At 34.0% G+C, this 26,434-nt stretch overlaps 4 protein-coding genes across 15 annotated transcripts in view; 3 read left to right on the top strand and 1 right to left on the bottom strand.

Moving 5' to 3' along the window:
- The window catches only part of LOC138132153 (uncharacterized), a 31,233-nt gene extending 28,689 nt beyond the window's left edge, over positions 1 to 2,544 (top strand). The window contains exons 9-16 of the mRNA XM_069049552.1: positions 36 to 120; positions 172 to 411; positions 470 to 621; positions 676 to 925; positions 980 to 1,287; positions 1,337 to 1,499; positions 1,557 to 1,702; positions 1,758 to 2,544. Of these exons, the coding sequence (XP_068905653.1) occupies positions 36 to 120; positions 172 to 411; positions 470 to 621; positions 676 to 925; positions 980 to 1,287; positions 1,337 to 1,499; positions 1,557 to 1,702; positions 1,758 to 1,943 (1,530 nt within the window). The 3' untranslated portion in view covers positions 1,944 to 2,544. The remainder of the gene's footprint in view (positions 1 to 35; positions 121 to 171; positions 412 to 469; positions 622 to 675; positions 926 to 979; positions 1,288 to 1,336; positions 1,500 to 1,556; positions 1,703 to 1,757) is intronic.
- Positions 2,545 to 3,425: 881 nt separating this feature from the next.
- Positions 3,426 to 4,591, top strand: DCTN3-p24 (Dynactin 3, p24 subunit). Its single transcript, XM_069048188.1, has 2 exons — positions 3,426 to 3,577; positions 3,633 to 4,591. The coding sequence occupies exon 2, from the start codon at positions 3,640 to 3,642 to the stop codon at positions 4,201 to 4,203; it is 564 nt and encodes a 187-aa protein (XP_068904289.1). The 5' UTR covers positions 3,426 to 3,577; positions 3,633 to 3,639; the 3' UTR covers positions 4,204 to 4,591.
- Positions 4,592 to 6,572: 1,981 nt separating this feature from the next.
- NaPi-III (Na[+]-dependent inorganic phosphate cotransporter type III) lies at positions 6,573 to 12,836 on the top strand. Of its 2 annotated transcripts, none has more exons than XM_069047051.1 (8): positions 6,573 to 6,761; positions 10,571 to 10,846; positions 10,962 to 11,204; positions 11,258 to 11,614; positions 11,665 to 12,115; positions 12,175 to 12,360; positions 12,414 to 12,566; positions 12,617 to 12,836. In XM_069047051.1, the coding sequence occupies exons 2-8, from the start codon at positions 10,651 to 10,653 to the stop codon at positions 12,708 to 12,710; spliced, it is 1,680 nt and encodes a 559-aa protein (XP_068903152.1). In that variant the 5' UTR covers positions 6,573 to 6,761; positions 10,571 to 10,650; the 3' UTR covers positions 12,711 to 12,836. The 2 variants fall into 2 exon arrangements, with proteins under 2 accessions (XP_068903152.1, XP_068903153.1); XM_069047052.1 differs by lacking the exon at positions 6,573 to 6,761 and adding an exon at positions 6,857 to 7,005.
- Positions 12,837 to 12,967: 131 nt separating this feature from the next.
- Positions 12,968 to 17,727, bottom strand: LOC138130536 (uncharacterized). 11 transcript variants are annotated; one of them, XM_069047061.1, is made up of 7 exons: positions 17,413 to 17,727; positions 17,179 to 17,215; positions 17,078 to 17,125; positions 16,474 to 17,026; positions 14,355 to 14,508; positions 13,903 to 14,295; positions 12,968 to 13,338 (listed from the first exon to the last, which is right to left on the bottom strand). In XM_069047061.1, the coding sequence occupies exons 3-7, from the start codon at positions 17,118 to 17,120 to the stop codon at positions 13,252 to 13,254; spliced, it is 1,230 nt and encodes a 409-aa protein (XP_068903162.1). In that variant the 5' UTR covers positions 17,121 to 17,125; positions 17,179 to 17,215; positions 17,413 to 17,727; the 3' UTR covers positions 12,968 to 13,251. The 11 variants fall into 11 exon arrangements, with proteins under 11 accessions (XP_068903162.1, XP_068903158.1, XP_068903157.1 ...); XM_069047057.1 differs by having other exon boundaries at positions 17,078 to 17,131; XM_069047056.1 differs by having other exon boundaries at positions 17,179 to 17,218.
- Positions 17,728 to 26,434: the final 8,707 nt, after the last annotated feature.

Below are 26,434 nucleotides of genomic sequence, written 5' to 3' on the forward strand. Positions count from 1 at the left end.
AGCCACAAAGTACCAAAATAATAATTCAATTTTAGTGCGCAAGTGGTCAGTGCTTAAAGAGACATCTTGTTTGCGACGGCATTCAAAACTGTAATGACGGAAGTGACGAAGTCGGATGCGGTAAGTCAAGGACATGTCCATAAAACTTCGACTTACGCTGATGATTCTTAGATCAATGGACTTGTCGCTTTGATGAGCTGTCTTGCGGACAAGGTAGTCGCTGTCTCCCTGTATTGTGGAAATGCGATGGTAGAGTACAATGTCCTGATGGATCCGACGAACACAATTGTTTGACAACCGAATGCAGCGAAAATTCATTCCAGTGTTTGGAACAAAACACTTGCATACCAAAGAGTTGGAGATGTGATGGAAAATCTGACTGCATGAGCTTTGAAGACGAAAAATCTTGCGGTAAAAAACGTCTTCGACCTTCAGATCTACGGAGATAATTTATACTTGATATTTCTAGAATGTGCAAGTGACGAATTCAAATGTGCAATTGGAGGCGGCTGCATTAAAAATAACCAGACATGTGACGGAGTTGACCACTGCGCTGACAAATCTGACGAGTGGAATTGCTTACGATTAGAAAAGGAAATCTCAAATAAAAAATATTTAGAGGTTAACAACAATTTGTAACTTTGATTTTTTCATATAACTTTAATTAAATTTTAGATCAAAGTTTCAAACAGCACTTGGTTCCCAGTATGTTCCGACAACTGGAACCAAACTCACTCGGACTTGGTTTGTCGCGACTTGGGATACGGAGGCTCGTCGCTCACAGAAACTGTTAACAAACCTGAAGGAGACTTTAAACAGTACTTTAAACTGAAGTCCACACTCACTTACGGCGCTGCTATACTATCGCAACTGGAAACAACTGACACTTGCGATTCTTTCATTTCTGTTACTTGTCAAGAATTTAGTGAGTACCACTGTTTCATCTCCGCTAAATCTATAACAACGCAATTATTTGCAGCTTGCGGAAGCCACTCGACTCTAGACGTACAGTCTGCTCGTATAATTGGAGGAAATCGCGGAACCGAAACACAGTGGCCCAGCTTAACACTTCTTTACAACAAGAGACGTAACATGCAATGTACTGCAACACTTATCTCACCTGTGTGGGTTATCGCCAGCCACTCTTGCATTTTCGACTCAAATTCTCGAGCTGTGGCGTTACCAAATGACTGGATCTTGTACGCCGGAAGTACTAACTTTTTCAGTAATGCTGACAATTCTACGACGCAAGTGGGACAAATCAAACGCATTCTCCCGCATCCACAGGTAACGAAACGCTAATTATTCAACTTAAAAGTTATTACTCTTTTTGTAGGCAAAGTTTGCTCAATTTGAGTTTGCTAATGACGTGGTCTTGGTAGAACTTGCTAAGCCACTGACGATGACGAGAAACGTTAGTGCTATGTGCCTTCCAGACAAAGACATAGAACCACGTCAGCTTTGCGTTATCGCTGGATGGGGTGTCAGCAAACCAGGAGGTTATTTGTTACTGGTTCGTACTTTCTATTGTGTTCTAATTGTACGAATGTTTGCAGAATCAAATAAGAACCAGTATCTCCATTATTTGCCCGTTCCCATTATCGACTCACAAGAATGTAACTCCACGAAACACTACAATGGCTTAATGAGTAAAGATAAAATCTGTGCCGGTTACACGGACTCGGAGAAAACACCTTGTTATGTAAGGTGTCTGAACTGTGGATTCTTTCATTATTTGCTAATTTTTTAAATTTCAGAACGACGAGGGTGCGCCACTTATGTGCTTCTCAGACAGTGCTGGCACCTGGGAATTACAGGGCGTGTTGAGTCACCACGACAACTGCGCGAGGAGTAAGCACCCTGCAATCTACACCTCGATAAACGAAAAGATGAGAAAATGGGTGATAAATACGATAGGTCAAAAACCAGCAAGAAGTGCGTAATCGTGATTTTTTTGTAATATAGACTCTGTAATATAGTTTAGTATTATCATTTCTTTTTAACAAACATATTGTTTAGCTCAATTATTACGTAAAATATAAAAAATTCTATTTTACCATTCCACAATACAACTAACTTCCACTTTTACTTTAAGCAAAAGTGGAAACTAGTCAATGAAATTAACCGATTTTTCACCGATAAGTTTTAACATAAGAGGTTATGAGTAAGTTGTTAAATTACCTACATAGATAACTTGTAATTATTTTAGTACCATTTTCAATACTACTGTAAATATTGTATAGTTAAGTTGCCCTATTATTATTTTTATTCTATTTCTGTTACTCGTTGTATTCAACAGTTTTTTTACGTAATTATCTTTTTTTTATTAACTCGAGGTCGAAGTCCGTCCAATAAAATTAAAAAACATGTTTTTGTTTTTGTATATGTTCGCTAGTCACACATTCTTGTGCCAATATGCAAGTAAAGGTGACGGTAAGGACCATGTAAATACACCTTTTAATATTTTATTGTCTATATTCAAGTTAGTATTGTACCTATTATTAAATTTTATCAATATTAAACTAAATAAAAACTCGATTTTCATCCATTTTTAATTCAGTTACGTTAAACATCATAACAAAAATCAAAATAAATGATTAACAATTTTACAATTCACCTATTCTCAATTCAACGGTTTTAACTATCAGACAATAGGTACTTAATGAAACGCACAGTTCATTTTTTTTTTAAACCTGCATTGTTATATACAGGATGTAACAAATAAAAGTGCATTTATTTTAACTGGTAATAGTATTCATCAATTACAACAACTTTTCTAAATAAAGTTTCTAGGAATTTGGAAAATTAAGTTTCGATTTGTCGATTTTTGACGTGTCGTTAACGTTGAATGCAATTTTGTAAATCTGAAAACGTTCTAAACAGGAATCGTAAAAACTAAATGTTTTTGTTCCCATCTTATTGCATTCGATGAATAAAATGGTTTCACTTTCGTTTGTTTTTTTTTTCCAGCCCCGACTCTCCAACGCCAACTTCGTCGCCAGATTTAAAAAAACACGCATTTTATACAGGTGTCCCTAAAAAAAAGACGAGTCCATAACTACCTTATTTTTTATTTAATTATTTATACACCAAATTAAATGGTTGTGAATAGGCTACATAAGGACCTAATAAATTCACGTATAAGCCTAAACGCTTCAAGGCTAAACTCTCTAAATATTTTTTTTCAAATAGGAACACATACTTTTTTTTTAGCAATTCTGATAGAGATTTTTTATTCTGAAAACAATAATCTACAATCTAGCAGGCTATGGTGTAGCACCGTCCACAAGCCAACAGATGGCGTATTTTTTTAAGAACCAAAAATAATAGGGAGTTTGCGTTCTATCCATGCGTTCTATAGATACTTTATTTTATCTATGGAACGGAAACTCGTGTACTGCCCTCTTCATAGCAAATTAACAAATTCAATCAGGTCCACAACCCATTCTGTAATATTGGTAACACATGTTGATAATAATAGATAGATGGCAGCTTTTTTGAACAAATGAACAAAACCAACTGTCAATTAGTTGTCAAACAATTTTTCGATAAAATACGTTAATAAATAGGATTTGTGGTAATTTTTCAAGAAATGTGCGACACCAAAGACGCAGGTTTTTTTATTTTTGTAGGTCCAAGATGGATTCACTTGATTTTTTGGAAAAACGTATTGAGGCTTTAGAACTGCAAATTTTGCCAAAAAATCCCAATTTTGCCATAGATGACAAAACTCAAGAAATCTCAGATCTCTTGCTACAAACTCAAACAATGATCAGTTCTGCATTAAGTTGTAGGGAAGCTATTACCTCCATATTACAACATATGACAACTATCAATGAATACCTTGATCCTAGTAATGGAGAAAATGAGTTAGAAGTTGAGGCTAAACGTCACTACCTTTTGGAACTGTACCCTGAACTGAAAGATACAGTTAAGTTGATCTCAACATTTGAAAATCTAACTCCTTACACAGACTCCGAAAGTATCTTGAAAGTAACTGAGTTAACAGATAAATTAGAAAGTTTGGCTGTCTACAATTTGAAAATTTTTGAAGAAAGTCAGCAAGTCACTCAAAAAACTGTTTGTGCGCTACAACAATATAATGATATAATCTCTTCAATCAAAGTCTTATTTTCTCAACTTGATAAAGCTATAACAGATCTAGAAGCAGCCTTGTTACCTAAATTTGTAACTGAAGAGTAAGAAGTTAATAGTATTTTTGTACCTTAGAATATTTGTTACTAGTGTTTTTTTTTATTTTGATATGTTCAGAACTTCATTTTTTAAGTGGCAGCACCCAGTTTACAAACTTATCTGTATAGAATGTAACATCCTGTAAACTTGTGTAGTTTTTCTATTGTAAAATTATTGAATCTTTAGTGTACAGTAAAAGCACTATTATGGTTGAATAACATTAAAACATGTTAAAAAATAATTGTGTATAATATTACCTAGATTTGTTACATTCACATTAACAGTTTCTATTTTATTACAGTGAAAAATAAAGTATTGCAATTAATGTGCTTTGTTTTTAAAAAGTTTTACACTGCAATGTAAATATGAAATGCTTGTAATAAAGTATTTACACAGATTTTTCCCTTTCCTTGTTTGATGAGCGATTTATAGTTCCTTGAACTCTAACATAACTGAATATTATTTGTTTCATAACATAAAAAATAGTTAGAGACTTATGTAACAAGTGAGTAAAGAAATACTTTTTTTACGAGACGGAAAATTTGCCGCACGAGCGAAGCGAATGCGCAAATCCGCCGAATAAAAAAAAGATACTTTACTAACGAGTTGTATACAAAAAAATTTTGTCGCCCGTAAGTTTAAATAACTTTGTTTGACACTGTCAGAATTTGATAATTTTCTCCTGTGTAAACTTTTGGGCCTTTAAAACGCTCGTTTCACTCGCGTTTTAAACTGATCCACTCATGTCATACACACGAACTCGTTGAATAATATACTATGTATTATGAATGAAAAATGACACGCTACGGCATTTTTTTTAACGCTTATGGACCGATTCAAAAATCACATTATATGAACCTAAATGAATGAAAAATCTTGCACTTTTTTTGACGGACGTGAAAAAAATCCTTATTTTATTTATTGTAGAACTGCTATTATATCTGACATCTGTTAATATTTATAACAGTTTAATAACTAATAATGTTGATATGTTATTCGTATAAAATGTCAAATGTTTCTTCACAAAGAAACACCTGCGCATCGCGTAGCAACCGCTAAACGAAGCACAATTTAAATTGTCAAATATTAAAAATCAAAGTATGTAATTCAATTTTCAAAAAATGTTTTTTCTTGGTACCTATAGTCGTGGAGACAGTATAGTCTTCAATTCGCGTATAATGGCTATTATTCACTCGGACGATTCCACCACTGGCCTACGGCTCATGTTGGAATTTTCATTAAGCGCTCGTTGAAGAATGTACTATTTTTGCTCTTGTTATGTTTTTGTCTTTTTGAGTCAGTAGAATTCCTGTAAAAGAACGCCTGCGTTTAAAAGAATTTTTTTTTCTCTAACTTACAATTTAAATAATGAGAACCGAATTAAGTAAACATCAGAAATAAACTTGTTCTTAAACAAAAGTACCTACGATGTTTCCTGAGTAAAATTTCATTGAAAACTTAGATGCATAATACAGTCTGAAAAAATACATCCTTCTTCCATGTTACTGTTGGAAGCAAGACGGATACAATTTTATAGGCTAATATCATTTATTATTAGGTACCCATGCGACACTCTATCGAGCATGTCACGTAAACAGAAGGCTGACGGCATGGAGAAACCACAACATATCTTGCCTGTTTGAAGATGTCTTTTAAATGTGACCTGAGTACATAAATTAAATGCAGGTTATTTAAATATTCATAACATAAAAATGTTAACAAATTTATTCACAACGCTGTCCTATTCTCAGGTAGCGATAAAATTAAAATCAGAGTTTGTTCTCTCCTGTCAGTTCTAATAATTTTACAGTCATAATAATTACAGTGAAACCACATGGAACGCTATTCAGTAAGTTGGAAATATTTGCACACTGCGCTATGGAAAACTGCCAATGATGTCACTTGTTTGATTTCGTCCACGTGACAAATTTATTTTTTCAACTGAGCAGCTTCAAAATTTCAAAGTACGAATTTTCTTATACACTTTGCATAAGCAAAGAATAAAAATAAAGCCAATATTATCATAAAATATCATCGATTTAGAGAAGTAATGTTTGCTTCTTTAAGGTGAAATGACTGGGACAGTTATATAGATATGTACCTACATATTAGTAATATCGGAAACTATTGGAATAGGTCCTCAAAGGACAAAAAAAAAACTTATTGATAAATATTGCTTTTGTAGGAATTTAAAAATTAGGTATATTAGAATTTGGCATTTGAAACAGAAATCTGAGAAATCAAATGGATGACAAGAAATAACGAAAATGACGCATGATGGGTTGCTTTCTGACATGGAAATTCAAGGAACTAATAAAGATCTCGCGATCTCGGCGTTCATTGATTTTCAAATCAATGGCGAATAAACCAGTTTGCCGTGGTACCTCATGAAGCGACGAAATTTGCTACATCGCATTCTGTCAGACTGAACCTAACCCGGTCCTGCATCGCACCCTTGCTAAAATTCCAGTCCGAGATGCCATGCGTCCTCGCGCGTTCCCTTTAACATGGCGTCATAGAACAATGACGAAATCCGCCGCCGTCGCCGACCCAGCGAAGCTCCAAAAGTAAATATATTTACACATACTTTCAACAGCATTATTAGTAACTTAGTCACCCCCAGATCAGTCCTGCCAATAATTTACACCCTTCTATAGAATTGGCTGCATGTTTTAGCTTATTCACGGCAGTTGTGCTGCAGCAACACGTGCCTTTACCGCTCTCTTGCAAAATCAATAGTCGTTTTATTTAATATTTCTCGAAATGAAGCATTTTTGAGAACAGACCCACGTTGCAACCGGAGCTGTGCAAGTAAGGTTTTCTCCTTAATAATTATCTGTTGATGCCATTTCGTCCTTTTCGCTTAAATCGATAGCAATGTTGGTCTATTTTGTCCACTTCTGTAATATTTCGCGCGTAAAAGTCGCTTCGAATCCAATTTATTTTTCATCCAATATGATGGGAATGTGACAGATGATACACCATTTAATATTAGATCGGAATCTTTAAGAAGACATCTTTTCCCGTGACATCACTTTCTTAAAATAGACGCTTTCCTTTCTACATTTGCAATATTTCACAATTATCCAAAATTTTAAACGGTCATTGATTTTAGCAAGATCGCATGCAACAGTAATTCGATATTTGTATCGAAGCAGTTGATATAAATACAGTAAGGACAGGTTAGTGATAGCTGGAAGCACATTTCTTTTTTTAGAATAAATGCACTTGAAGCTAAATGTAGTATTTGAAGCTTTGTCGTACAAATTTTAATTAGGCATTGACATACGCACTCACTTGTGACGATAATACCATTTATAAATGCAAAAAAGTTTTAAAAAATACATTAAACGAGTTCTTTTTTGAAAAAGTCTTGTTCAATTCTGAAAATTTTGCAAAACGTTGAAATACTTTTCAAGCGAGTCTAATACCGTGGTTCAGTTACACTCGACCAGTTTAAAAATAAAATTTTGCGTCCTTTTAGAAATCATAAATTTTGTTTGTATATTCCTCCGTCACAAATCGTTAAATGTTTAATTACACAATATTCTGTTTTCACACAATATAAAGCCACAAATGATCACCAATCCGGCAAATTATTACTTAATGTGGGGAGTTCACCAAACAAACATGACCAGTGTTCCATTTGTTACTTTTAATTACACCGTTAAAAGTTCTTGTATTTATTCAACACCTACATGAAAACCAATTTAGATTCGTTTTTATTTAAATTATAAGCAAAATCCGGTTAAAAAAAATATGAAACTATGATGTAGGTAGGTACCTACAACTAATAAATTTGTTATTGTTATCTAAATAAATAAAAAAAATTTGTTTGTTCTTTATATGAACGTGCTTTTTATTGATTTTATAAAATGGAATGAAAACAATGCAAACTTTGGAGATTTTTATCGATATTGTAACTTTTGCACACCAATCAACAAAACTTCAGCAACTTTTTTCCAAGAGGTTTCAATAAAAACGTAAACAAATTATTATTAGAAAAGTTTTACCGTATTTCACGAACTTCGTTATATATTTTCGTATAGCAAATCCAAATGAAATGTAGAATTTAGACGAGATAAATACGTATTATAGCCTAACAAACAGAGAGATCAATGAAGATAGCAGTAAACGTATTTTGATGTTTTAGTAATTTTCAATAGTTCATAGTTTAATAATCAATTTAGGTTTGTTCCATATTTATTTAAATTTTTGTAAAATAAAAAACGCAGTGTTTTTTAAATTAGTTTTTTACAAGTTCTTTGTTTTCATGACACTTTATTCAAAACTGAAGATCAAAACTACAACTTATTTTAAAAAATCAAAATGTGAATTTTGCATTGAAACTCGGTATATCGGGTGTGTCAAAAAGGACTGACAGGCGTAGTAGCATAGCATAGCATAACACAGACCCCGATTTTGTACCCAAAACTGTTCTGCAGCTTTCAGTTAAAGAAAAAACTCTCAGAAGTGAAAATGAAAATGGCAGCAACGCAATAGGTAATTAAAAACTACTGTATGTAGTTGTCATGGTTACATTTTTTTTCTCGCAGTCGTTGGTCAACACGCCTAATAACATTCACACTGGGATGCCTTCCGTTAGGAAAACGCATTTTCTGCGTCACCAAAAGCTAAATACACATTAAAACATTCATCTACGGTAAAACTCATTTTGAAAATAATTTGAAAACTGTCATAATTTCTTTGACGTATAAAGGTGGTTTTTTTTCGTTGCTATGATATGTTAGCAATGTTGCCGCGTTCTAAAACTACTCCCCCTACCCCAAATTTCATCATATTTAACACTGACGAAGAAACGAATTTTAAACGTATTCATGAAAGGAATTTTTGAATATCTGTTGAGGGCACCTTTGAGAGTTGGCACATAAATTAAGTTTCCACATCAATAACACTCTAAATTGTGTACCTTCTTTGGTGTCCGTCCTTTTTGACACACCCGATATGTGTTTTTGCAGATAACTAAAATATCAGGATGTCTTCATCGTAAGTGCGACACTCTGAAGGTAAAATCCCACCCAAAGAAATCACTTTGAAGAATTTCGTCGAACTGACAACTTGTCAAATATTTTTCATATAATATAATTCAATAAATGGTCTGATTTTTTCCAACAAAATTTGTCATTTAAGACATAAGTAATTTTTGCAACGAAAATTGCACGAGTCGACAAAAGGAGAAAATTGACGCATAGGTATACGCAACCATTTGTACCAGCAATTATTATATTTAGTAAAGAATAATGTTGAATGTAATACTAATCATATATTTAGGGCCTTGTTTGTTACACGTGTGTATCGATTTAATTTTAATTTTGCATTTCATTTTGACGTAATAAATTTGACGTTTCATTTTGACATACATTTTTTCGCGGAAAAACTCCGCTGGGTGTTTTTTCACTATAAAATCAATTTGATTGGTCCAAATTTGAAAAATGCTGCAATTTAATTGGTTAAAAATATTCGAGTTGGATTGTCAATCAAAGACATGGGGAAACAGTTCATAAGATGCTGCGATCAGATTCTTTATTAATCTCTGTGCATATTCATATTGCCAAAAGTTAAAAATCTTCAGGAAGAGGCTTTGGTGGATTTAAAAGGACTTCAGATTAACAGATGAACTAATTAAAAAGCATTAAACCTTTGTTTTTCATTCGTAATCGTTACATTTTTATTTACAGCGTTCATGTCTTTGCAGCTGCGCCTCTGTTGACATACTCCATGAATTTCCTCAAGTTTCAGCTACGACGTTTAATTCAAATAGAGCCTGTTGTTTTATTTTCAATAGACTGTCATATATAATCCACAAACTTGGGAAACTGCTAACTGAGCATAAATGTTAAGGTAATTAATTAAAACTCGAATTTCCGTAGTCAAAATATATTTTTTTAATGTTAGATAAACAACACTGACTATAAACTGAGACTTACTACTTAATTTAGCAAGTATGATCTTTTTATCAAATGAATGGAATTATTGGAAAAATAAAAATGAATTGAGACAAAGCTCCATCAAGCAAACAGCTTTCAAGTTACTTTTCATCGAAAGTCTTCTCTGATCGAAAAATAAACCATAATATTTAAATAATAAACAGTGTCTGTTTATTATTCGAACACAAAACTTCAGGAAAAAAATATAAAGCTGCAATCCCGTTTTTTAAATTGAAAAATAAACGGCGCTGCTTTTATATACGGTTCGGTTGCAAAACGAAGAAGACATCCCTTAGATTATTTTTTCAGAATTGCTCTTGTACAACCACGCGTAAACCTATCCCCATTGTATACCATCACGTGATCACTTTAACACTATTTAAGACATTAAACAAATTTGCAAGTTTCAGTGTTAATATTTTTTCCAGGCTGCTTTAACTTCACCACGATGAGCGTCGACAAAGACTAACATCTCAAGCTTCGTTTTCTTCAACCAACAAAAAGAAGAATGTTGGAACCCTACTCCCCCAGTCTTATATGGCTAGTCGTGGTGGGTTTTGTGATAGCCTTTATTTTAGCCTTCGGCATCGGAGCTAACGATGTGGCAAATTCATTTGGTACCAGCGTTGGATCTAAAGTACTCACCATATTCCAAGCATGCTGTTTAGCCACAGTTTTCGAAATCGCCGGCGCGATTCTCATAGGTAATAACTTTCTTAGCATTATCTTAGTAATTAGTCACTGCTTTAATTAAGCCGACATTGGAGGCAATAAAATGATGATTAGTGGCGTTAATTGTGGTAATTGATGTGTTGCAAGGCTACAAGGTTTCGGACACCATGCGGAAGGGGATATTGGACATCAAGGTATACAACGACGCCGAAATCGAGCTCATGTTGGGATCTTTGAGCGCCTTGACATCCAGCGCCATTTGGCTGATGGTAGCCACGTTTTTCAAATTGCCTATATCGGGGACCCATAGCATAGTTGGCGCCACTGTCGGCTACAGCTTGGTTGCACGAGGGACCAGAGGCGTGCACTGGGGCACACTCGGCAAAATCGGTAATTAATACCTGGTGCCCTCGGGACTCCTAAAGTACTCGTTTTTGTTTCAGTGGGTTCATGGTTTATATCACCTGTCCTAAGTGGGCTGACTTCGGTCAGTTTCTTTTTGATAATAAAGCGCTTTATCTTGTCTAAACCTGACCCTCTGGAAGCTGGACTGATTTCTTTGCCCCTGTTCTACAGCTTCACCATCTTGGTCAACGTATTTTCCATCGTACACGATGGCCCTAAGTTACTGTACATGGATAACATTCCGTTGTGGCTGGCAGCTACCATAAGTCTTTCCGTTGCCTTCGTCAGCATGATTTTCATCTGGTTGGTTTTGGTCCCGTGGCACAGGAAGAAAATTAAGTCCGACTTGCTCGCCGAAAAAGCTCCGGTGAATTTTAACATCGGCGAATCGACAGGTAAACACGTTACCTCTCGAGAGGTTCTCTTAGGAAAATTTGATTCGTAGACACTTCTCCGGAAGGTAGCCCAAAGAGGTCCAACAGAAACTCTACGGCTTTATCTGAACGTCAATTAACTGTTATATCAGAAAATACCGAGCTTCAGGCCATTGAAAATAAGATAACGGCCGCGAAATATATCTTCCCTATACAGACCAGTGATAACAAAAATGGTTACATGCCGGCAAAAGAGACTGAAATTCACGCAAGACCTAAAACTTTAAAACTGGTTGAAAGCGCTTGTGATGTGAATCCTACTTTATCTCCAAGCTCTAGCGGAGTTCCTTTAATTATTAACAAAAGTACCAGGACACAGAGCGACCAAGGCATCTGCGCTCTGGATATCAAAGATAACGAAGAGATTCTTGTAGAAAATAAGAGCGTATCGAAGTTGTTCAGTTTCTTGCAGGTGCTGACCGCCATGTTTGGCAGTTTTGCTCACGGTGGAAATGACGTTAGGTAAATTTTGTAAATTTTATTCGTTGTGAAACTTCTCAAATGTAATGTATTTGTTCCAGTAACGCGATAGGGCCGTTGATAACACTATGGCTTATTTATACAGAAGGTACCGTTCATCAAAAATCGGAAACTCCTATCTACATACTTTTGTACGGGGGCTTTGGCATATCCGTAGGTCTGTGGCTTTGGGGGAGGCGAGTTATTCAAACTATAGGAGAAGATTTGACCACTATAACCCCTTCAACGTAAGTTTACAACCTTACTTCAGACAAATAAAAATACATTACATCTGTTCCAGTGGATTCACTATTGAAATTGGCGCAGCGTTTACAGTATTATTGGCTAGCAAAATAGGAATCCCGATCTCCACCACTCATTGTAAAGTCGGTTCTGTCGTTTTCGTTGGTTATTTTAGTTCGTCGAAAAAAGGAGTAGACTGGAGTTTATTTAGGTATATTTTCTTCTGAATGGAATACAGTTTTTTAACATTTTACTTTTCAGAAATATTATTTCTGCTTGGTTAACAACAGTTCCCATAGCAGCTTTGCTCTCTGCTATAACCATGTTTCTGTTGCGTTACGCAGTTTTGGTTTAAGAAGCTAAACACTAGCAGTAGTGTCAGATCACCCAGATAATATATTATTTATTCAAAATTCAGATTCGGATGTACATAGTTACTTTCGTGGTGTATTTCATTGACTAAAATACAATCTTGCAATTATTTTTTTATTTTCAACACTTCGTGGACGGTAACTAACATATTATGTACTTAGATAGCTCAGATAACGATTTATTGGGTAAATTTTGTTCATTAATTTTTTCGTGAAAATCTTCCAATAAATACATCAAAACCACTGTTTCAAAGGGTTTTACTTTATTAAATGTTAAATCAAAATGTTACAACAGACTACTTTTAATATTTAAGAAGAAAGCCCATTTGAATGCAGAATAAATTAGAAACTCCTACACTTAATTAAGGCAATTATTGATTTGTGGTAGAACTACATCCTTAACGGTATTTGCGATTCGAATTCCAGTTGACTTGCGTGCACTGATATTTTAAGATTTTGGTCATAAATGGCTTTTGAGTAAAGCGATATTATCTGCATGATCAGAATTTTATTAAAATCAATGTCTCAACATGGTGTTAGATTAGCGGAAGTAATAATTCTAGATGTCTTTTCTTTCGACAACCTTGGTACCAAAACATTTATTTTTCTAACCTGAAAGAACTTACTTTAGACTTGAAAAATATTACCCCATCTGGGTAGTTAAGTGTATAGTTTGTATTTTTGTAATTAATTTGGCGAACTAGATTCTAGAGGCATGTCTGTGATTGAAATATTGAAAAATAATTTTGCCAGTGTCTTGTTCCCGTTCAAACGATTGTTATCTTGAAGGCAAGAAAAAGTATTGTTGATAAAACTGAACTGAATGAAGATAGTTCGTTTTATTTCACAATATTTTCATCGAAGTTGCGATATTTATAAAATTGAATACGTTAAATTTTTTTCAAATATATTTTCTAATGTATTGTTAACAACTTGACGAAAAATGTACGGCACATGTCAAATTATGATTAGCGAATGAATTAGAAACTGAATAAAGTTTTATAAAAAATATTCTATTTAACTAGTTGACTTTTGGGTACAATTAATTACATCCAAATCCTATAAAAGAAATTGTACATTGTACAAAAAAAACTTACAATAACATGTAAGGAGAATATTCTCAACTTGCAATAAATAAATTAGTTAAGTGTGTTATTACTGAAGCATATCAACTACCTCCTCTTGCTGTTCTTCTTCTTCTTCGTTACTGGACGCCGCTTCCAAAGTAACTTCGTCCTCAATTGTTACTTCGTTCACATTATCCTCCAAAGTCACCTCATTAACAAACACTTCTTCATCAAAAGTTTTAGTAACCATGGCGCTCTCAAACAACTGTTCGTTTAAAAATGTTCCATCGTCGATTACGTTTTGCTCTTCTTCCACTTCAGCATCTTCTGTTTCAACATCCTCACAATATCCCACTTGTTCTTCCACTTGCTCTTGCTCATATTGCAATTGGCCATCGTCGTCTTCGACGTCTTCCACAAGCTCCGCTTTTGATATGACCTCGCGAGGCGACGCTGTTTGTTTGATCAGTTTCGCAGTTTTCAAAAGGAAAGTTTTTGGTGCCTAACAAAATGACTCGATCAAATTGAAAAAATAATAGCGGTTTTCAACCGGCCACTCACATCAGCATCGCTTTGTTGAGGTACCACTTTCAAAATGACATTTTTGCCTGAAGTTGTTTTTACCATCACCAAACTAGATGGGTAAGTAGTGACGGTTGATACATCATTTGTGCTTTCAACTTCCTCCGTATGACTTACTTCCAAAGTCTCGTTCCTGAAACGGTAACGGTCAACGTTGTAAAGAAATTACACACTGGTGCTGGTCTACGATAAAATTGAAAAAACTATTTTTTCCTTCTTGACACATCTGAACGTCTGGTCTAAAGTCTTGAAAATCTATCTGTTACGCCCAATTATTATCGAAGTAATAATTAACGAATATGTGAGAACGAAAACTGTAGTATTTGTATTCTGAAGTCTTTGAGTTAATGTGAAATAAAGAACGTTTTAGAATTCTGATTACGTTATAATTTTTTATTCCAGCGTTATGTGTAACTATTTAAGGTGCACATTATGTATTTATAAAAATAAATGAAAAGAAATGATGACGAGCATAATTACCGATGTGGTCTATTGCTTGAGAAAAACTTCATTACAAATAACAGGCGATTTTTTCGATTTCACATCTGGCTGGCGATGACTGACTATATTATATTATAATTATTTATGACTATTTCAACTAATACTAGTCCACTGTTTCAGCCATGATCGACACGAGGGAATCATACTATTTATTTCAGTCATTTCATATTTACGAGTACCCTAATTGCATATGTTATAAACATGTGAATGAAACCTCGTTTTTTTTCAGTTCCACAGTAACCTTTAGAGCGTTGTAACTCCAATTATAAGTTTTCAAACATTAAAAAAACTAATTCGTTTGTTTTAAAAAAATATTTTTTATTAATAAACTTGTTAGAGAATTTTGTTGCGTCAAGAAACCTGCAATGCATTTTCACGATGCCTATAAATCTCTTCCTTCTCCACCAGCCATAAATGATCAAGTAGTCATACAGCCACGTTTTATCATGGTTAATTATAAATTTATTTCATTATTGAAATAATGACGCAAAATAATGAAACACAAATTACGTCACGTCGCTTTTATGTAAACAGTTCAAAGACAAACAATAACTATTGGCATCAAATATTTTTACTAAACAATGTACTTTCTTCAACAATTTGTTTTTATTAATAACTAAAAAACAAATATTTATAATTAGAATACAAAATTGTCACACAAAAATAAAAATTCCTTTATCAGATAAGCTTCTTATTCTATCAATCCTTCTGATCATATTTAATAGAGCATTATCCTGTCAGTCACTACGAAAAACTTTCATAATGCAAATCCTTTCATTGTTAACCTTGAAGGTACTTTACTTTCAGACCGTACTAAATTACGAAAATCAATACTCAGTTTGTAACTGAATACTGAGAATTATTAATTAAAACACAAGAGATAACCCATTTAAAATAATTTTCATAAAAGCAAGTAATTTGATATAACAGACTAAGGGCCAGTTTATAGAAAGAGAATTAAATTTTAATGCTCGATTAACCCATGAATCCGAAACTTCGATTGGTCCACTCTGATCACGTGTTCAGTTAATCTCGCATTTGATTACGATTAACTTAATTTCGCTTCTGTAAACTGGACCTTAGTCAACTTAGGTGAAGATTCCTTTTTTTCAACTTAAACTAATTAAATTGATGAAAAAATGAAACAACTTACCTTAAGATGAGACTAATGGCCGTTTGCACCGACGTTCCTTATTTTTCAACCAAGCTTAAAAAGTTAAAAACAATTGTTGCTACGATTTTTTCATAATTGTAACGGTTTTAAGCTCTTCTTAATTTTAAAATACGACGGTGCAAACGGCTATTAAGGATCTATTAATTTTTTTAGATTTAGTTTTTTATGTTTATTATGATATACCTAAGCAAACAAAAACAACACACAGTGATTATGTAAATTCAAACAATCATGCGCTTCATTTTTTCGTTTTAATCATGTGTATGTGGTTTCTTTGAAAAGCTCCACCACAAAATATTTGATATTAAATGAATAATTTAATTAAATGAAATGTCTCCAAGATCAATTTTCCAAATTGACATGAAATTGACATTTGACAGCTGTCATATGTCACATTTTTGTTCAACAATAAAAACATCTTACCCTCTATCAGCTGGATTAACAGTAAGTCCATAATGAATATCAGCTTGCCAAGGATTAAATTTCCTTTCATTTGACTCCTCTTCACAATAGCCATTTGTATTTTCTTCATAATCTGATTGGCTATCCTCACTGCCTCCATCAATTCTCATTTGTTTACTTCCCTTATGATACACTTCACCATTAACACCACGCCTGACCCTCCTGCGCCTAGTAATAGTGTAGTGCATTGAATCATAACCCTCCCTTCTCATCATTTCAGGGAGGTATCGTCTTCGGGCATTAATAAACCAATTGCTTATCTGAAGAACTGTTAAATTAGTTTCCTGTGAAAGTATATTTTTCTCTACTTCAGTGGGGTAAGCATTAAAACGGTGTTCATATAACCAGTTTTTTAAAATTTTGACAGAATCTTTGGGTAAGTGACCGCGCCGTTTAATAGCCGCTTTTTCAACTGTATGATAATGATACATGATTGGTTGTTCCTCATCTGAACCTGTTTCAACTTCCTCTTCAGCACTACTAGTTGACTGGAATCTTTGGTGGTCTGTAAACACTAAAATGAAATATTAAACTACCATTCATACTCTGAACACACCATACTAACCTACTTCTCTCATATGATACTCATTGGGGCTCGACATTTTCATAAATGCTTAAACTATCAATGTTATTCAAGGAGCAACAGCTTCCTGAAAATGTACTTACTTATAATCAGTCATGCATTAATCGAAACGTTTGACAACTTCTAGAACAAAGGAGACTCTGTTTTTATATTAACAACGAATTTAAACAATATAAATAAACAAATCTTGCATAGTCCTCAACAAAAACTTATCTGTTGGGCTGTTATGTTTAGGTCAACATGCAACAAAATTGACTAGTGACGTCACTATGGAGGGGATGGGTGTGTGTGAAATATTTTTTTTGATTTATCCTTACCTGTAACACCCAGTACAAATTGCAATTAATTATTTAATTTTATTAAAGAGACAACATTCGAAATTACGCAGCTGATGTTTGAAAACAATTTCACACAAATGTCAATACAATTAGGTTATGTCAGGAAATTGTAAAAGTGACAAGCTTTCTCAACACTTTTCACAACAATAACTTATTTTAAATGGTTTTTACCATTTATTAACACTATTATTAGTATTTTATAACAACTCTGAATAGAATATGATGCCGAAAGCACCACCACATCTAGGGACTGCAGAGTTTCAAGCAACTTTTGTTACTCTACCAACATACCGATATGGCGACCAAGCCGACCGAAGTATCCTGCTACGTCATCGATATGTCCACTCAAAATTTGTATATGGTGCAGAGAATCAATATTTTGCAGTATCGAAGAAAATTAAAGAATAGAAATTGTATTTCCTCATAATATGATTCATGTCATATGTTTATTTGTTTACTGATACGCACAATAGCCATATATTGAGACTAGTTAAGTTCTCAACCGTTGTTAGATTACTTGTTCATTAATATGTATTTTACACAAGATACATAATAAATATTTTTATAACGTTAATAGGTTCAAAATTCAGTCAGTTACAGAAGGAGACGACGGATATTTTTGTTGCGGGTATACCATTTGGTTGTCATTCACGAAAAAATGCCTTGGATGAAAACGCGATTACACAATTTACTTGGATTCCCAACAATCCATGTCTGAAATTTCCTAGTTTCGATTGTTCGCTATTTATTGGGAATTACATACACGAGTTTCATTCTTTTTTTTACAACAAAAAATCTCGTAACGATTGAACAATAAAAAAAACATCACGTTAAATCTACTATGTTGTAGCGTGTGTTTGCGATGATTTTATCTCAGACATACGTCCCAACGCCAGGCTCTACTCTTCCCCTCCAACCATCGTAAAAAATTCCCATTGGTCAAGGCACCTATCATTATCTCCCACTTCATCCAAGCCAACCGTAGAATTTTTGAAAAATAAATCGGAACCCATTTAGAAATCGGCTTTGGAGCGGTCTGGGTTACTGTGATTTAATCATTAGATTTAGATTTTTGTTTGTACATTCTTGAGGGGAGGTCAGTTCGATTTGGTGATAGTGTAACTGATGGTGGTCACCGAAACTCTGTACTTATCTAGTGCGGTATATACGGTAAGAAATTCTTTTAAAATGCTTATAAATCGAAAAGAGCGGTATATCCTTAAGTTTTTGATGGGTGAGGGTTTGGTGCATGTTTTATTTTAATCATGACTAGATCCACACTCATCCAAAAATTTGGTGTCATCATCAAATATTCAAAATTATCGCTTTCTTATTTACCGAATATTCTAAAACATTTTCGCGCCAAAGCTGCAACCACTGTCGTGCTCAAAACCTTGGATTTTTTTTATATTTTAAAATTGAAATATAAAACAAATTACACGATTCATACGTAATGGTATTACATAATTTTTCGTAATTGTGTATTCCAGTCGTTACGGTAATGCAGAGTTTGCAGAATTTCAAAAGTGCGTCCCAAGTGTGTTGTGTCTTTACTGTGTTGGCGTCATAGTATAAAAAATGCTGAGTAAAATTCCTACTTCCAGAGAACTATTGTTTTGCCTCCGTTAAAATCATGGCATAATGCATAGTTGATAGTTTTCTCATTCATCCTCTTCACGTCTTCGCAGCGAATTTTGGAATGTGAAACTTGCTGGTGGTCATTGTTCTTTTTTACCGGACGGTTCCTTTGTTTTCTGTCGTTATTAAATACTGCTTTCGTCATTAATTTGTTTAAATTTCGTCTCGGATTCGTTATGTGTATAACAGGATTTATTTTTGTTCGGAAAAATCCAAAACCGTAATTAAGTAGCAATTTAGATCAATTTGTTCCCTGAAACTGATTCGGAGTTTCGTAATTCATTTTTAATTAGACAACTCGTTCGAAGACAATTAGCCAAGGTAAAAGGTATCGAACAATCGAAAATTTACAACTGAAATATTTATCAACTTTTGTTAAATGTAATTAAATTGTAATACATAAATTTGAAACTGTTCGTCTAAAACACCATTCAAAAGCATTCAACGGTAAACAAATTACTGAGCATATGACAATGACATTCATTTATTGTTTTACATTAGATATTATTGTTAAATGTAAACGCATTGTTTGTTGATTCACAGAATAGTTATGTTATTAATATTATCATTATCACACTTAACAGAAAATAATGACAACTTCATCTTCTGTAATTACAATTTTTACATGATACGTGATTTAAAAAATATATTTCTACTGCATGCCACACTGACGATGACGATAAATTTCTTTCAATAAATTAAATTACATATTCAAGTACATTATTTTTAGAACTAGCGATTAAGAAAGTTATAATTTGTATGTAATAATTGTAAGAACGTCTTAATTAAAATTTAATATAGATACGAGGTTTGTCGAAGAAGTCTTATTTTAAATTTTCCATTCCATTACTAAGAGGACTTCATTATTTTCTATGAAACACCACAAATATTTAAAACTAATACGTTTAGCACATTCATTGCAGTCATTAGATATTAGATACGTTTTTCAAGTAAAAATACAAGCTTCACTCTTACTAAACTGTATAATCAAAAGTTTCGATCTACATTATTTACCCCATCTGAGAAATCTATTAACACCTGGTTTTAAATGCACTTCATAGTAATATAGAAGGGTGGATACCGTGACCTTTCAATTCCAAATGCATAGTACTATAAATACATCAATATACCCACCACAAAATATTTTCAATACCTACGCGATACTAAAAAACGTGAGGAAACGTTACGTTTCATTTAGAACACGTTTCATATGTCGACCATTTTTGCTTGACTTAATATTGGTATGTACTTCTAAAGATGTGAATTGGATAATTGGAGTTGCAACACTCGCGTTATATCACTACAAATTTTTTATATGGAATTGGAATGAATTTACCACAAATACTTGAAAAGGAAAATGTATGTTCCGTTTTAAAAATCACTGAACCTATCTATTCTAAAAAATGATACTAACAATAAAGTTATTTATAGTTCTACAATATAACGACAGTTGATATTAGAATGAAAACCTCTTGTGGGCGAATGATACTGAAATGTGATGTAACAGCGAGGATGAGCAGTCACTAAAAATTTTATTTAAAATGTGGCAATTGAATGGGCAAAACCAAAGTGGAAGTTTTACATTTTACTTCAAGAATACGTCTGTGCCTCTAAAGATACTTATTTTTTACGATAAAGAAGTAAAACAGTTTCAAAAAGATTCCGGTTCTAGATGTCTTTATCTAATCATAAATAATGCCACTTCTTCGCGCAAACTTGATTTGATCTTTATATTCCTGGGAAACGTTACATTTCGCAATGTTCAAGATTATGGACGTCGATATGATAAATTATTTCAATTTAGATTGAGAGTTCTTGATTTTCTAATAAAATTTACTCCTCAAAAGAGCAGAATAATTTTCAAATGCGTATAACTTGGACCTTGTAAAAGATTAAATTAAATATCAATCTTGTGGGAATAGTTCTCAAATGAAAATATTGAAATTGCTTCAAATGTATGAACTGGATGGAGTAGGATTATCGACTTGCAGAAACCCACACTGTAGCATTTTCAAGATTCCAAGAAATTCGATCTACAGGTAGGTATAAATAAATAAATGAAGCCAATAAAGAAACTGCCTTTAAATAGTTTTGAGTATTTAGAATAACTGTATCTGTATTTAGATTTCTTAAAAGGAAAAAAATTGAGTGCCGGATATTTGCACATAACATTTCAACTGTGTAGAGCTACCATTATTATAAACGTTATTTAATGGTTATGTATATTTGAATATGGTGAATATTAAATTAAGGAATTTATTACAATTTAAGGAAAAACTATAGTTTCTAAAATTCATTCCATTCGCAAGTTCATTTGATGTGTTTGAACTGATCGCATCAATAATTTTTAATGTATTTCAAATTTACTTAAAATTGTATACCCACTACTCTACTACTAGTTTTTAATCGACTGTAATTTATCAAATTACGAGAAATTATTCTAATTAGCCAATTAATATTCCAGACTAACTATTGTTGTCGCTTATTTGTTTATTAAAATTGTAAATATACTACCCACGGTTGGTCAATAATCGCACAAGTTGTTCGCAACAGCGTGAAAAAGTGAAGAATGAATAGTAAAGCATTATTTATCGATTTGGTAGAATTTTTCTTATGGAACAAAAAATTTGAATTTCTTTATCTGGAAAAAATGGAAAAATATTGCGGAGGTGGCTAACCCGTCAACAAAAGATGATCGTAATGGCAAGAATACAGCGTCGGTGTTGTCGAGAAGTTGATGACTGCTGTAAGATACGGACGGTACTGAATTTACGCGGGCAAGTTCCCATAACAAACAATAATTTTTCGCGTATTATAGCAACTATTTCTGGTCGTCTTCAACTTAACCTGAATTCACGCAAATAATGATATTAGAGGTGGTAAATTACATCCTCAGAAGCAAATCCGGTTCCGGATTCGACTATTAAAAAGTCACATTAGTGAAACAATAATAGGGACGCAATTGCTATTTACAAACGTGAACTCTAAGCAACTGTGTTATCGGTAACTTATATGCGTATTCGCAACTATTACACTGACAGGAAGTGTATTCCAATATTTTTCAAGGAATCGTTTGTAAATATTCTCACAGACTTTAGCAGACATGATATCGCGTTCGGCGCAAACAAAACTCCTTTCCTAGTCTCTATTATTTTCGCCGCCCTTGCGAATTATTTCGTTTCCTTTATGTTTCCTGACAAATGCGGGTTGTTAACCAACCACCCCAACCCTCGTCCGCGACGCTGCAACCCATTCATCGCGATGGAAATACATTCCTCGATTAAAATAATAGCCGACTCAGCTTTTCCAGGATATCGAGTTACTGCTTTTGATTATTATTGGCCGTTATCGCTTGTTTCACACGCGAAAAATAACGACTCGCTGCTGGACTATGTTTGTTTGGTCTTGGAGATGCCGGATGCGCGCTGCCGTAGCCGCTGCCGCCACTGGTACGGTTTTATAAAGTGACCGCTAAAGCCATTTCTCCACAACTCGGCAGAGAAGAGATGACTGCCCTTGAACTATACGTGTTCGCCGGGTGTTATGCACGTAAGTCTTGACTAGGTACCCATAACGATAGATGGAAGTTTGCTTTGCGTTATTATCCTTTATCATGTCAAACCAGAAGAGAATAGCATCCTCTTCCTCGTTCAGCCCCCACCGACTTCACTCTGAGTGTAAGCGGTTTACATGAAATCTGAAAAAAACGCCGCAAAAAAAATGGTGGAGTCATTGATCCTTAAAGTCAACGCACTGTACTCTTTTGGGCATATTCCTACATGTTAATACTTCTTTGTTTCTTCATTTAGCACGTTTATTTGTTAATTACCTTCGGGGTTCCGAAGCCATTTATAGCGGTCGACGCTACACCGAAGAAAAATGAGCAAAATATAAAACAACCGTGATGGGTAAAGGGAATTTAAATGCGGATTCGTTCTAAAATCAGACACGCAGGGGACCTTTGCTTTATTACAAATTACCCAGGCTACCTTTCTAACTTTTAACCGTTACAAGCTTTCAACGCAAAATTAATGTACTGCAGTAGATTATACATCTAAACGACTAAAATTTACTGTCAAAGTAAATTACTATAATACTTAATTGTCTTAACTAGATCTAGCGGTGTTGCGTTTGAAAATGCGTACTATTAATTTTGTCCAAGAATATATCTTGCCACATTACTCTTCCCTCTTATTAAACCTTCGCTGTCATTACCGTGTGCAAGACACAGCCTTAGACTTTCGTCCTTCCTTCTGCAATAACAAACTGCTGCAAACGCACTGCTTACTGTCCGTAAATTTTCTTTAGACAGTGGCATTGTGTTTCAAAATCTCTTTCAATTTAGGTTTGTAGAATACAAGTTTCACCTTAGATTATTCGTGTTGGTGCTATTAAAATCGTATTAGACATTATGAAACACGGGAAATAATGTGCTTTCATTTTTATGCGTATCATGTAGTGTTAGGTGTTACGTTTACGTTTGGCACAGGTACGTAAATCGTGGATCTGTAATTTATGAGGCAAATTACTAGGAAACTCGCACTGATTTAATAACACCAAGACACGGCATCGCCATTTATTTTTTAATTCGGTTGGTGTAAATGCTTCTAATGAGCTGATCAGTTCCAGTACCATAATCAGTTCTTATCAGAAAGTACCACCCTCAAGTTCGTGTTTAACGTTGGTGTATTTTAAACTTGCTAACTCAAACAACTGTTTCATCTGGGTTGCCAGAGCTGGGACCTGTTTGTGGGACTACCTGAAAAATAAAATTTATGTGGTGTGCTGCAGTTCCAACTAGTGAAACCGGAAGCGACAGGTCCAAAAGCGTTGTTTGAGCAGATTGCGTTTGAAAAAGTCGTTCCTGATTGAATTTCGTTGTCCCTTTTGGCACTTGTTTTATTTTTGATATGCCGGCGATGATACATTTTGCTTTAGTTCCAAGTCTGGGCGCGGTGTACCAATCTCTTGTATCATTTACAGCAGCACGTTTCTATTGTTTTTATGTCTTATTTTGATGGGACTGTACCAAGACGAGGCTCCAAAGATTTTCTTTGTCGTGGAGAGCCGGCCGTTTGTTACAGTTAGCCAGAGAGGGGTCCGTACCTTATACAAAGGGGTCTGACTCACTATCTTGCTCTTTTTCTCAGGTAGGTATCCTACCACCTGCCTTTCGATGATTATTATTTCGCTTCCAGTGGCGTACACCCAAATTATTTCGAGCTTGTGTCATTACTCGGATCGAGTCTGTGATTCCAAAAACGAGGCTCGGGTTGAGTACACCTGCTTTAACATGTTGTCGAGCTAATTGTTGTTTCACACCGAGGACCATAATTATAAACCGACAATTAATTAGCAACAAAGCAGTGAAAGGAGTCACGTGACGAGCGTCGCAGTTTCGTTTACGTTTGTTCTGGGATAAACTGGATTTAAATGTGTAAAAGTCTGCGGAGAGCAGTAATGAAGCGAAACTTTCCAGTACATGGATCCACTGGAGCAATAACCATCGCGAAAGGGTCATTTCTGGCGTGATTGTTTCACTCTTGAATGACGATCGTGAACGCTGACTGACTGATTGACGAGTCGTCCTTGTTGATTAGAGTACAGTACGGTCAAGAAAATGTTGTGGAAGAGTCATTATTCTACGTTTTTGTGGTCAACGCTCACGAATACGCCACGATCGTGTAATCACCATTTTGAAGAAACTTCCGTCTTCGAACCTTGAAAATTTGTATTCTTTAATTGAAAGTTTGTCGATGGAGATGGTGGCGTGGATGATGGTACGTTTTCTTCGTCAATCGAATAAACTTGTTTGATGCGGTCGTTATTATACCATGTTTTGTGTAATTTCGAGTAAATTTATTTTTCATCATTGTTGTCACAATAAATGCATGTCTGTCGACAATCACACAGTTTTGTAATTCGTCTGTGGAGCTGTTGGATTTATTTAAGTTCAAGGAATTCTAGAGATGAAATACATAGTTAATAAGCGCTTTCTTGATGTTGATGACAAGTTAAATTTTTTAAATTTGCAAAGGTAAGAATTTATTAAAAAATTGTTAATTTTCCACTCTTAAGATGATGAAAAGTGCAATTCATTGTTAGGTGTAGAATCTTTATTATTATACAGGTGCCCCCAAAAAAAAGACGAGTCCATAGCTTCCTTATTTATCGGACTATTTTAATTATCTATACACCAAATTAAATGGTTGTGAATACGCTACCAAATGGCCTAATACAATTTTGAATAAACAAAACAAAATGATGTAATAAAATCACGTATAGTCCCAAGGGCTTCAAGGCTAAACTGTTAAAAACATTTTTTACAAATTCGAACATACTTTTTTTAGTAATTCTGATGGAGATTTTTATTCTGAAAACAATATGTGTATCACAAGTATACACTTACGTAACAAAAATACAACAAAAAAAGTAAAAAAGAAAACACTGTTATCGTCTATGCTTAAAATGTCAAAATATTTTGACAGTGTAGATTGAAGCGCTTGAGGCTATACGTGATTTTTTAGATCGCTTTGTTTTGTTTATTCAAAATTTTCAATTAAAAAAACGAAGAAATTAAAATGGAAAATATTAACCGATCCCTTTGGTCCGTGGTTCCGGCCAGAAGGGATGAAAAGATAATTGCAGGCCGTATCATTTAGGAATTAGATTGAAGCGTTAATCTTTTTTGAATCAAACGAAAAAAAAAACGTTTTATTTAATAAATGAGCTCGAGTAGTATTTATATTCAAAGGTTGACGAATCTACAAAGAAATTACATATACTTACGTGTAAAATACTGCAAATATTTTGTTATTTAAGCAGTATGTATGTACATATTTTAATATATTTAAGCACTTATACAGAATGAAAATTTAACTGGAAATTTAACAACCCTGAAATGACTATATGACTATATGGTGTTTTTGTGTATGTAATAAATATTATTCTTGAACTTCTTAATATTTACACAAATACTAACGCATCATGCCCCGTCTGACATTTAAAACGGATATTTTAAGATTTACTTGTTAACAACGAAAATGAACTTTGAAAAGTGTTCATAATATCGTCTGATTTTGTTATTCGTTTTATTTTTGTTAATTTTCTTTTGTACACAGTAAGACACGTCAGAAAACATTTAAGATGTATTGAGATTGATCAATAATTTAATCAGTGCATTCAGTATAGTTCACTGAATTGAAGTGTTTACATTCAAACTACTCTTAATAACTAAATAATAACTTCATAATTATTATTCTATTGCCCCCACGTTAACCGAAAACGGACTTGTCTGTTTGTCGAACTGTGTAAACGGCACGATGAGCAACAAAACAGTTAATTCTATTACGTAAACTTGTGC

The sequence above is a fragment of the Tenebrio molitor genome, chromosome 5, assembly GCF_963966145.1.
Source record: "Tenebrio molitor chromosome 5, icTenMoli1.1, whole genome shotgun sequence".
NCBI lineage: Eukaryota > Metazoa > Arthropoda > Insecta > Coleoptera > Tenebrionidae > Tenebrio > Tenebrio molitor.